Source organism: Microtus oregoni, unplaced genomic scaffold (genome assembly GCF_018167655.1).
Source record: "Microtus oregoni isolate MIOR12 unplaced genomic scaffold, Mior012 000028F_ref0000031, whole genome shotgun sequence".
NCBI lineage: Eukaryota > Metazoa > Chordata > Mammalia > Rodentia > Cricetidae > Microtus > Microtus oregoni.
In genome coordinates this window covers 15,625,167-15,637,584 of record NW_024543087.1, presented here as the reverse complement: position 1 = coordinate 15,637,584, position 12,418 = coordinate 15,625,167, and the positions used below count along the sequence as shown (strand labels likewise).

Genomic DNA, 12,418 nt, shown 5'->3' with positions numbered 1-12,418 from the left:
CTTAAGATTGTGTGCAGGTCTATATTTACCTTTTTTGGTTTTTGTTGTTGTTGTTGTTGGTGGTGGTGGGTTTTTTTTTTTGTTGTTGTTGTTTTTTTGTTTTTCGAGACAGGGTTTCTCTGTAGCTTTGGTGCCTGTCCTGGAACTAGCTCTTGTAGACCAGGCTGGCCTCAAAATCCCAGAGATCCACCTGCCTCTGCCTCCCGAGTGCTGGGATTAAAGGCGTGCACCACCACCGCCTGGCATGGTGGTGGTTTTTTTAACAGTACCGGAGATTGAATGAAGGACTTTGAATGGACTAGCTGAACACTCTATCACTAAATCATATCTCTGTTCTGTCCTTTGTTCCCTCCCCCCCCCCTCTTTCTTCCGAGACAGAGTTTCTCTGTGTAGCTTTGGAGCCTGTCCTGGAACTAGCTCTTGTAGACCAGACTGGCCTCGATCTCACAGAGATCCGCCTGCCTCTGCCTCCCAAGTACTGAGATTAAAGGCGAGTGCCACTACCACCCGGCTTCCTTTGTTTGGTTTTTGAGAATGCTAGGATGCATTCTGCTAGCTGATCTATATCTTCAGAGCCTGGTTTTTAAGACTATCCCAGCTTGGGGCTTTATGATGGCATTTGTTTTTACCTCTGTGTTTACTTGTACATTGGATTGTGTTTCTTCGTGTCTGCAACTCTCCACACCCCTCAGACACTCCTTGATCATCCTTTGCTAAATGCTCTGTTTTGGAGACATCATTTGCAATTATAGAACCTTAATTTAGTTTCTTCACAGTACTTCTTGAAATCTGTAATTGTTTTGTACATGTTTATTTACTTGTCAAAAGCAAAAGCTAAAGATAGATGTGGAAGGAAGTGTCTTCCTCATGACGGAGGCATCCGTGACTTCCTTCCTTCATACCAAGGACTGAGATAGGTCGTCTGTGCTCGTCCATGTCTTGTCAGCACTTTACTGGGAGTGCTGGCCTGTACAGGTCCATCTGAATTGGAAAGGAAAATGTAAAACTGCATTTGCAACAAACATAGAACTCTTTCTTCAGCTAAAGTATTACTTGAACAAAGGATTCAGAAAATCGATGTCCCGGAAATTTCTTAGGGGATTCCTTGAAGATACATTTTAACTACACAAAGAATACATCAAGATGGGAAAACTAGAGACTGATAGAAAGAGTGGTTCTTCTCTGGAAGTGTGTGATAGTGCTGGGGACAGTCAAGGTTAGAGTGTGAGGGAACTCCTAGAATATAAGACTGTAGACTGGAGGTTGTTCAACCATGAACCAATTCAAAAGGCAGTGGTGACAGCTTGCCTGAGAGATAGTCATGTAATACACATGGACAGGTTGTGCATGTGAAACCTGAGGAGTGAGCATGAGCAAGATGTAAGATGTAAGGAGGAATAGCTGGGCGGTGGTGGCGCACGCCTTTAATCCCAGCACTCGGGAGGCAGAGGCAGGCGGATCTCTGTGAGTTCGAGGCCAGCCTGGTCTACAAGAGCTAGTTCCGGGATGGGCACCAAAGCCACAGAGAAACCCTGTCTCAAAAAACCAAAAAAAAAAAAAAAAAAAAAAGATGTAAGGAGGAAGTATCCTTTCCTTTGATTTTGGAAGGATTTTTCTTCTACGAGGACGCAGAGCTGGCCTAGAAAAGGAAATGAGTGGAAGAGAACACTTGTGGTTGGCGTATTGGCGTGCTGTAGTGTCTCACTCACTCATTGCAGATTATGGAGCCAGTTGTGTACAGCAAGAGGGTAGAAGTCGACATGTGGTTGATGGGCATGATCCAGGCAGGATATGAATTCTGCAGAGAGCAGCTTTATTGTTAGGTTTTCATTCTTAAAAAAACTTTATTAGATTTCTGGGTATTGTTTCTGTTTTATCTCTTTTGGTAACGATCTGGAAGAAACAGATTGGTTGACAAGTGGCAGAGGCGCTGGAGAGGTGGCTCTGCAGTTGAGCAGCTCTTTCCTGCAGACCCGGGCTTGGTTCCCATTACATCATGAAGGCTCACGCCCGCCTGGAACTCCAGTTCCAGGGGATTCCATGCCCTGTCCTGGCTTTGTGTGATACATGTGCACACATGCAAGCAAAATACGTAAAAACTAAAAGTAGAAGTTGGGAAGTGGTGGTGCATACCTTTAATCCTAGCCCTTGGGGAGCAGAAGCAGATGGATCTCTGGGACCTGTGGTTTGGAAGAGGCCAGAGTTACATAGTGAGAGTTAAAAGGAGACATGGTTGAGCACAGCTGTAACCCTCACACTTGGGAAGCAGAGGCTGGAAGAACAGTTTAAGGTTATCATCTACTTCATAGTGCGTTTGAGGTCCACCTGGGCTACCCAATGAAAATGAAGCAATGAGAGAGAAGAAATTGCTCCATGAGATATAGCAGGAAAACACAGAAAGGCATTTCACCATAAAGATTCCAGGGTAGACGCTAGGAAAGCACTGTGTTCAGGGTGGGAAGGAAATACTTCATATGAGCGCTGTCTTGGAGACAGTTTGTTTCTTCAGGTGACACTGTTACGCAGAAGGAAAACAGAGATCTAATGATGTCACTGACAAGAGTGGGATCATCTTAAAGCTGTTGAATAGAAAGAGGGTTAAAATTTTTTCATAAAGTGTCTTTTGGAAAAAGACAGGGTTTCTTTGTGTAGCTCTGGCTGTTCTGGAACTCACTCTGTAGACCAGGCTGGCCTTGAATTCACAGAGATCCACCTGCCTCTACCTTTTGAATACTGGGTCTAAAGGTGTGTGCCACCAACCACACTTTGAAAAATATTTTTTGCTTTATATGCGTATGAGTATTGCTGTGTATGTCGTCTGTGTACCACATGCATCCCTGGTGCCTATGGAGAGGTGGAGGTGGGATTAGATCTCCTGGAGCCGAAGTTAACAGATGGTTGTGAGCTGCCACCGTGTGAGTGCTGGGTACTCTGAAAGAGCAGCAATTGCTTTTGACTGCTGAGCCATGTCCTTGCCCTCTAGAGCATTAAAATTTGTCTGGTTCAATGTCACCTAGAGATTCTTTGTGAGTGGTACAGACGTCGATAACTGAAAGCAGAAGGGAGAAATAAAAGAGTAGAAAATAATTACAGATGTATCCTCAAAGGTAAGCAGCAGATAGAGCATAAAGATGGTTGTCTGTCTTTGCAAACTGGTTGTCTGCTGGCTATTATTCCTAGAGGGTTTACAGGTCAGTCAGAAGAGGTGATGTCCTACACGGACCCCCACCAGTGGTGGTATTTGTTAATCAGCTGCTTTTTCTCCCAACAGGTGTGGTTTCTGTCTGTTTTGAGGGAGACAGTGATGGTTACATCAACTTGGTAGCCTACCCTTACGTGGAGAGTGAGACTGTAGAGCAAGATGACACACCAGAACGGGAGCAACCTCGGCGTAAACACTCCCGCCGGAGCCTGCATCGGTCAGGCAGTGGTAGTGACCACAAGGAGGAGAAAGCCAGCCTGTCCTTTGAGACCTTTGAGAGGTAAGAGGATAGTATGCAGAGCTACTGGCACATGTTGGATCCTAATGATACACACAGGATAGTGTTGGAGTCCTGACACATGATGAGAAAGGAGTTCTCAACAATAGGATGGTGGGCTGGGGGTGACTGGTGTTCATGGGACCACTCCCACAGATATGGCGTCCTTTATGGTCCTCCACCATGGTGAGTATGGCTAAACCCAGTGAGACTGAAGCTCTGTCAGCACTTTAGAAGCAGGGATACCCTATGCTAATGGCGATAGATTATTTAGCTTTCATACTCAGAAGTCAGAAGTTGAATTGCACCGACAGCTACTTTCTTGCTTACAGGATGTCTGAGTGTGGAGTGGTGATAGTTCATATGGACTAGGGAGTACCCTAGTGGCTTTTTATTAACATTGGGAATTGATCTTTCTCAGGCTTATGTCTCTCTTTTCCATTTTCTTTTTGTTTGGTTTGTCTTGTATTTTGAGACAGGGTTTCTCTGTGCAACAACTTTAGCTGTTATGGACTTGCTCTGTAGACGAGACTGGATTATGTCTCTTGATATTTCATGCAAGCATTAGTTAATTTCTACTTGGCTGTGTATAATCCAAAGGGTAGACAATAAAGTGTTGACAATCGAAGCATGGTGATGCCTACTTGTAATCCTAGCACTCAGAAAGCTGAGGCAAGAAGTTCATTGTGTATTTGAACACAGCCTGTGCTGTGTAACAAGTTCTAGAATAACAAGTTAGGAAAGAAAAAAAGGGGGCGGGGAATTAAGTATCTTTCCTACACTTCTGGAAGAACCAAGTTTGGTTTTTCTGTTTTGTTTTGTTTTGTTTTTTTTGTTTTCCGAGACAGGGTTTCTCTGTAGCTTTAGAGGCTGTCCTGGAACTAGCTCTTGTAGACCAGTCTAGCCTCAAATTCACAGAGATCTGCCTACCTCTGCCTCCGAGTGCTGGGGTTAAAGGTGTGCACCACCACCGCCTGGCTGGAAGAACCAAATTCAGTTCCCAACACCCATGTCAGGTGGCTCATAACTACTAACTACTACTTTTTTTTTTGGTTTTCAAGACAGAGGTTTCTCCACATAGCAGCACTGACTGTCCTGGAACTCACTTTGTAGACCACGCTGACCTCGAATTCACAGAAATCTGCCTGCCTCTGCCTCCCTAGTACTGGGATTAAAGGCGTGTGCCACCACCACCAGGCTCACAACTACTTTTAACTCCCACTCCAGGGCATTCAACGTCTTCTGCTCTGCATGCACCTCCACATGCATGGCATACACAGGCATATATCTTACAAGAAAGTTCGCAGGTGCGGTGATGCCTGCCTTTAATCTTAGCACTTGGGAGACAGAAGCAGGCAGATTTCTGTGATTTCAAGGCTAGCTCTTACATAGAGTTCCCAGTCAGTCAGGGATCATGAGACCTTGTCTTAAAAAAAAAAAGGTTAATAATAAAAATACACATATACACATCCATGTTAGTACTGTTTTGTTGTTTGTGGGACAAGCTTCACTATGTATTTTGGCTGGCATAGAATTCACATGTACAGCAGACTAGCCTCAAACATGCTAATCTCCCATCTTTACTTCTCAATTGCTGGGATTATAGGAATATGCCACCATGCCCAGCCTTGTGTTCCTTTCTGAATATTTCATGCTGAATATTCCATTAAATAGGCATAACATCCTTTATCCATTCATCAGGTTATGAGGAACATATAAGGGAGGCTATACCTTTGGGAGTAGCCCATGAATACCAGCCACCCTCCACCCCAGTTGTTGTAAACTCTGTATGTATCTGTAGATAGATAGATATTTACATAGATGTATGTAGGTAAGTAGGTAGGAACAGATGTAGGTGTTTCTCAAGAATGTGGAGAAATTGGAGCCTCCTGTATTGTTTGTGGAGAGGGCTGCCAAGTGGGACAGCCTTAAGTTCCTGTCTCTCCTCTCCCCACTTCTTGAGTGCTGGAATGACAGGCCTGGTTTATGCAGTGCTGAGGAGAAACTCAGGGATTCTTGCTTGCTGAACATAGATTCTACCAAACAAGCTACATTCATAGCCATAGGGAAGTGGGCTTTTCTTTTTGTCTTTTTGTTTGTTTTTTAAAGATTTATTTTATATATACAACTGCTCTGTCTACATGTACCCCTGCAGGCCAGAAGAGGACATCAGATTTTATTACAGATGGTTGTAAGCCAGCATGTAGTTGCTGGGAATTGAACTCAGGACCTCTGGAAGATCAGTCAGTGCTCTTAACTGCTGAGCCATCTCTCTAGGCCCATAAGGGAGTTTTCTAGATGGGGCAGTAAACATTTCATCCCTGGCATCAGATCACTTCACTGGCACATGCTGTCTACATGAGCTCCCAGAGGCTTGTTCAGGGCCCAGGGCAGTCCAGTCTCCTCACTTTGGCTTTAAGAGGTCCTCTTCATGTTAATACTGAACCTTTTGTGCTTGTTTCTCCCCTGACCTTTGGGCTAAGTCTACATCTGTGTTGCAAGGAGAGGGCTGCACATCCATACCCTAGTTGAGATACATGTCTTGGTGTTGGGTATTCTGAGGGCTTCTGTCTGCATGCAAGAGCACTTCCTTGATTTCATCTCCATCATCCACAGGGGCTTCCTTCTGACCAACGACTGTGGGGCCTGACTCAGGCATTTGGGTGACAGAACATTCCAGTCAGTAGCTAGCAACTGACAACTCTCGTTTAGCAGTGTTTAGAGGGGGGAGTTGTTTCCAAGGTGAGAGCATTTGCTTTATGACTCATGGGTGAAAAGCCAGTGAATGTAGATTTAGCGTTAGGGTCTGCTGTCAAGGTGTCAGCTCTGTCTGTATTGACTGGGCTCTATCTGGCCTGTTAGCAGAGATTCTGAGTTATAGCAAAGGTGGACATCACTCACGAGGGCCAGGACTATGACTCCAGAGGTAATGCCAAGTACTACAGGGTTCCATCCAGACCTGTAGCTTGTCTGGGTTTACTTGGCAAGTATTTGCTAGAGTGGACTGCACTGTTGGACTCCTGTCGTTTAGTTCAGGAAAAATAGTGTCCCAGATGCTTGGTGCTCAGAGGAGGGGCAGCATTTTCAGTACACACTAGACTGTTGGTGGTGTGTGTCATCCACAGTTGGAGAGAAGGCCAGCGTTTTTGGATGGTAACATCTGCAATTGCAGTGGTGCTCTGCCCCTGCTGCGTGCCACAGACTTGAGCTACAATCTCTAGAGTGTATGGCTTCACTAGCAGGGAGCTTTTGTGAACGCGTGAGTGTGAAAAGTTATATTGCCAGGCTTGTCTGGACCGCGCTATGTAACCTTGAGCTTCTCCATCCTCCTCCCCCTATCTCCTGTCAGGATTACAGGCATGCATTACCATGCCTGGTAGGGATCGAGCCCATGGCCTTATGGTAGGCAGGCCCTCTACTGACTAAAGTACAGCTTTAGCCCTTGCTTGTAGTTGATTTGAATATATACCTAAATGGGAAATTACAGTCAAGTAATCTAACTCCAGGAGTTTTTTTTTTCAGGCACCACTCCCCATTTGTGTGTGTGTGTGTGTGTGTGTGTGTGTGTGTGTGTGTGCATGTGGGTGTGAATGCATTTGGAGGCCAGAGGTGACATCAGAAATTCTTAATCACTCTTCCACCTTATTCATTGAGGAGTGTCTCTCAGATTCAGAGCTCACTAGTTCACCGGTATGGTTAGTCTTGATGCTCACACTCAGCTTGCTCTGGGGATCCCCTGTGTATTAGTCAGAATTCTCTGGAAGAGCAGAACTAATAGAACTGGTGTAACACACACACACACACACACACACACACACACATACACATATATATAACATATAATATATGTTTATATATGGCGATTTATTAGAGTAGCTTACCAAATGTGGTCCAGCCACTCCAACAATGGCTATCTACCAATAGAAAGTTAGAGACTCCAGTAATTGTTTAGTCCATGAGTCCATGTGTCTCAGTTTGTCTTCACTATATGCCAAAATCCTGAAGTAGGCTCTGATGCCAGTGAAGTAATGAAGTTGTCAGTTAGAGTGAGGGTAAGCAGGCATAGAGCAAAAGCTTCCTTCTTCCATGTCCTTTATATAGGTTCCCAGCAGACAGTCCAGGCCTGTAAGTGGGTCTTCCCACTTAAAATGATTTAAGAACAGTCCCTCACAGGTGTACCTGGCTGCTTAGGTTTTTAGTTCATTTCAGATACAGTCAGATTGACAATCAAGAATAGCCATCACATCCTGTCTTTGTCTTCTGAAGGTTGGAATTTCAGCCTAGGTACTGCACTCACCCAGCCTAACACAGCTCTGGGATCCAAACCCCAGTTCTCTCACTTGTGTGGTGAGTGTTTTAACACTGAACCATCTTTTTCGTTTGTTTTATGTTTCAAGACAGGGTTCCTCTGTGTAGTTCTGGCTGTCCTGGAGCTAGCTTTGTAGACCTGGCTGACCTCAAACTCACAGAGATCCTCTTGCCTCTGCTTCCTTAGTGCTGGGGTTAAAGTTATGTGCCACCACCGCCTGGCTAATAACTTGAGCCATCTTTACCGCTAAGCCAATCCTGTTTTTTAAGTAGGATTTTCTCTGTGTTGTCCATGCTCTTCTGGTCTCAGACTTCCTGTGCTCAAGCAATTCTGCCACATTAGCCTCCTGAGCGTCTGGGACTTCTGACTCTGTACCTGTCCTGTGCAGACACCAAAGTACTTTTTCAGGGGCTGTACTTGTTCATATTCGAACCAGCAGTGTACAAGGAAGGGCTTCAGCTTCTTTACATCCTACATGGCACTTGTTCTAGTTTCTTCTCTTTTTTTTTGAAGATTTATTTATATTTTATTATTTTTAATTATATGTATATATATGTCCGTGTGTGGGTATGTGTGCCTGAGTTCAGATGCTTGCAGAGGATCCGGGGGCATTAGATCTTCCTGGCCCTGGCACCGTACAAGCAGTCATGAGCCCCTCATGTTAAAAATCTTTCTCTTCTCAACCATTGATTACATATAAATCCTTAGGTAGGGACGGGGTAGGGATGAGCCCCTCCCCCTTCCATGACATGGTGTTTGTGTATAGAACTGGTCTTGCATGGGTAGGTTTAGTGCTGGGAACCAAGCTCCAGTCTTCTACAAAGCTATTCTTAACCATGTAGCCATCTCCAGCACCTAGTGTTCTTTCATCCTCCTCCCCAACTGTTCCCTCCCTGCCCACACAGTCGCTGTGCACTCCTGACTGTCCTGGAACGCACTGTGTAGAACTCCCAGAGATCTGCCTGCCTCTGCCTCCTGAGTGCTGAGATCAAAGGTGTGATCTGGCTCTTTTTTTACTATTTAAATTAAGTACCATTTATTATTGGGTATGTGGGTGTGGGTGTGCATGTCCCTTTATGTATGTCTAGAGGTCAAAGACAAGTTGGTGAAGTTAGATCTTTCCTTCTACCATGTGGATCCTGGGACTCCATCTCAGGTTGCCAGGTTTGTGCAGCAAGTACTTTTACCCACTGGCCCATGCTACCAGTGTCTAGATTTTTCTTTTGACACTAATCAATTGGAAAGTGTTATCATATGCTACAATTTGACATGATTTTTTTTTCAGAGGCCCAAGGAGGACAGCTTTCATTTTGTTTACTCACTTTTATCTGGGTCAGTGCCACCTGTAAGGAGGTTCTGAGTGACAAGCTAGGCTTTCTCTAACCCTTCTCTACCCTGCGTCTCTAAAGATGACTTCTCTGTTTTCTTAGTGCTATGTTTGTTCTTCTTAGCCCCCAGGAGTCAAAGAGTCCAAAGGTGGAACTACACAGCCACTCAGATGTCCCTTTCCAGATGCTAGACAGCAATAGTGGTCTGAGTTCTGAGAAGATCAGCTACAACCCCTGGAGCCTGCGCTGCCACAAGCAGCAGCTGAGCCGTATGCGCTCCGAGTCCAAGGACCGAAAACTCTACAGTATCCTTATCCACTGATTGTGTGAGAAAATGGCAAGATAGTTTTGTTCTTATCTTGTGTTTCTGGTCTGAATATAGGGCTTCATTACTGCCCAAGCATTTACTCTATCATTGAACTAACCAACCTCTTACTCTCAAGATAGATATTTTAAAGTGGTTTTTCTTTTTTTTTGGGGGGGGGGGTGAGACAGGGTTCCTCTGTAGCTTTGGGGCTTGTCCTGGAACTAGCTCTCGTAGCCCAGGCTGGCCTCGAACTCACAGAGATCCGCCTGCCTCTGCCTCCCGAGTGCTGGGATTAAAGGCGTGCGCCACCACCGCCGGCTTTAAGTGGTTTTTTATTAGCATATATTAGACATACTAGTAGATTTTATTATGAGGTTCTTATTGTGTACATATGTATTTTGATCACATCCACCTGTTAATGTTCTCTTGTGTCCCTTCCACTAGTCTTCCTCTTCCCAACTAGCCCACTTATGCTTCCCTTTGTGTCCCAGGATGCTGCATGGGGTTATTTACAAGAATTTGGTACCTTACACCACAGGGGAGAAAAATCTTTTCTCCTCCCAACCATTGATTACATATAAATCCTTAGGTAGGAACAGGGCCAATGAGCCCCTCCCCCTTCCATGACGTGGTTTTTGTGTATAGAACTGGTCTTGCATGGGTAGTGGTAGCTGTTTCAGGTTTTAAAGAGTATAACCACCATGTCACGTGTCATGTCATGCATTGTGCCCTTTCTGTGGCCTGACCATTTTTTTCCTTTCCTCCCTCTCTGCCTCCCTCTTTCTTTCTTCTTCCCTCCCTCCCTCCCTCCCCCCTTTTTTTGTGGTTTTTTTCAAGAAAGAGTTTTCCTGTGTAGCCCTGGCTGTCCAGGAATTAATTCTGTAGACCAGAGAATTAAGAGGCTGTCCTCAAACAAAGAGATCCACCTGCCTCTGCCTCCTAGTGCTGGTATTAAAGGTGTACGATACCACTGCCCAGCCTTAAAATGATTTTTTATTCTTTGACAGTTTCATGTGTGTATAAAGTATGTGCTTACACACCCATTCTGTTCCCTTATTGTTCTCTCATTGGAACCTGTGCCTTTCCTACATTCATGAAAAAAGCAAACACGCGAACAAAAAAACCCACTGAATTTTTTTATTTTTATTTTTTTGAGACAGGGTTTCTCTGTGTAGCAGTCTTAGCTGTCTTGGAACTTGCTCTGTAGACCAGGCTGGCCTTGAACTCATTGAGATCCGCCTGCCTCTGCCTCCCAAGCTCTGAGATTAAAGGTGTGTGCCACCACTGCCTGGTTAACCCACTGAATTTAAGTAGAGTGCTGGTATAAGCATGGGTATGGAGTTGTATACTAGATTATGGGTAACTTAGTGGCAGCCATACCCCTGAAGAAAAATGAACCTCTGCCCTCACAGCCTTTAACTACCAGTAGCCCTTCAGCTAGTGGTAAGGCCTCGTGTGCCCCTCTCCAGTTCCCACTGGAATGCTGGTGGGCGGATCTCATTGTTCCATAGGTAACTCCTGTTGCTGCAAGTGCAGCAGCACGTGCCTCTCCCCACACATGCTCAGTCTTGTCCTGGTCTAGTGAAGCCTTAGTCAGTAACTGCAGCTGCTGGGAGCTCATGAGTGCGAGCCCCATGTGATGTTCAGAAGACTGTCGTACACCCTCCTTCCTTCCTCCCCTTCTTCCACAATGCCCCCTAAGCCTTGGAAGGGTGATACACATCCCATTCATGGCTGGAGGTTGAACTATTGTTTATTCTCACCAAGATAGATTTTAAGTCCAGCACTTTCTGAAAATTCCTGTTGGGAATGTTAGAATTTGATTCCCTCATGTTTGTTTGTTTGTTTTCTTTCTTTCTTTTTTTGTAATATTGCTGCAAAGGTCTCTTTCTTATTTCTTAGGTCTAGGTGAGTTACTAGACTAAGTGAGGCCTTGGTTTACTAATGGTGGCAGAGATGTAGCCAAATGTTCTTCACCTTATTTGTGTGGTAGGTCTAAATGATAGAAAACAATAATAAAACTAGGTGTGGTGGTGTATGCTTTTGTCTCTGCTCTCTAGCCAGAGACAGGAAAACCAGAAGTTCAAAGTCACCCTTATGTTCTCCAGGCTTGAGTATCCTGGGATATCAAGAGACTGTCAGAGGGCTGGGGAGGTACCCGAGTCAGTAAAGTTACGCAAGCCTGATGACCTTAGTTCAGATCTACAGAACTAAAAAAAAAAAAAAAAAAAAAAAAAAGGGCCAGGTTTTGTGTGTGTGTCTGTCTGTAATCACGGTACTGGGAGGGTAGAGCCAGATCCCTCAAGTTCGTTGGCTGGCCAGCCTAGCTGGATCAGTAAGCTTCAAGTTCAGTGAGAAATCCTGCCTTAAAAATAAAGGTAGAGAGCAGTTAAGGAAAGAGAGTTGATGTTGACCTCTGTCCTCCACACGTTACCCACACCCCACAACGTAACACACACACACCTGAAAATTTAAAAATATAGATCAGTGGGTGTCTTGTATACATGTTCTGGAAAATTATATAGGCCATACAGAATTTTTTTTTTTTTTTTGAGATAGGGTCTCTACATAGCCCTAGCAGTTCTGAAACTTACTATATAAACCACACTGACCTTGAACTCAGAGATCTGCTTGCCTTTGCCTTCCAAGTACTGGGATTAAAAGTGTGTACCACCATGCCAGGCTGAAATTCATTTTTTTTGTAAATTCAATTTCATATGTATGAATGTTTCTCCTGTATGTATAGATATGCACCATGCGTGTGCCAGGTGCCTGTGGAGGCCAGAGAGAAGTGGAGTTAGAGATGGTTGGTGATGGAATTGAACCCAGGTCCTCTGCAAGAGCAACAACAAATGTTCTAAACTGCTCAGTCCTCTCCAGCAGCCAGGAGTGAAGTGCTGATTTACTGTACGGCATGAGTGAATCTTAGAAGCATCTACCTAAGGCTGACAGAAGAGGAGGACTCATGCTAGCAAAGTCTAGTAAGGGAGCTGCC

The 12,418-nt window shown here is 44.7% G+C and overlaps 1 protein-coding gene across 2 annotated transcripts in view; it reads left to right on the top strand.

The window, feature by feature from the left end:
* Positions 1–12,418, top strand: part of Ip6k1 (inositol hexakisphosphate kinase 1) — a 40,892-nt gene that overhangs the window by 23,899 nt on the left and 4,575 nt on the right. For both annotated transcript variants that reach the window (XM_041677022.1, XM_041677021.1), the window contains exons 3-4: positions 3,272–3,482; positions 9,240–9,421. In XM_041677022.1, the coding sequence (XP_041532956.1) occupies positions 3,272–3,482; positions 9,240–9,421 (393 nt within the window). The remainder of the gene's footprint in view (positions 1–3,271; positions 3,483–9,239; positions 9,422–12,418) is intronic.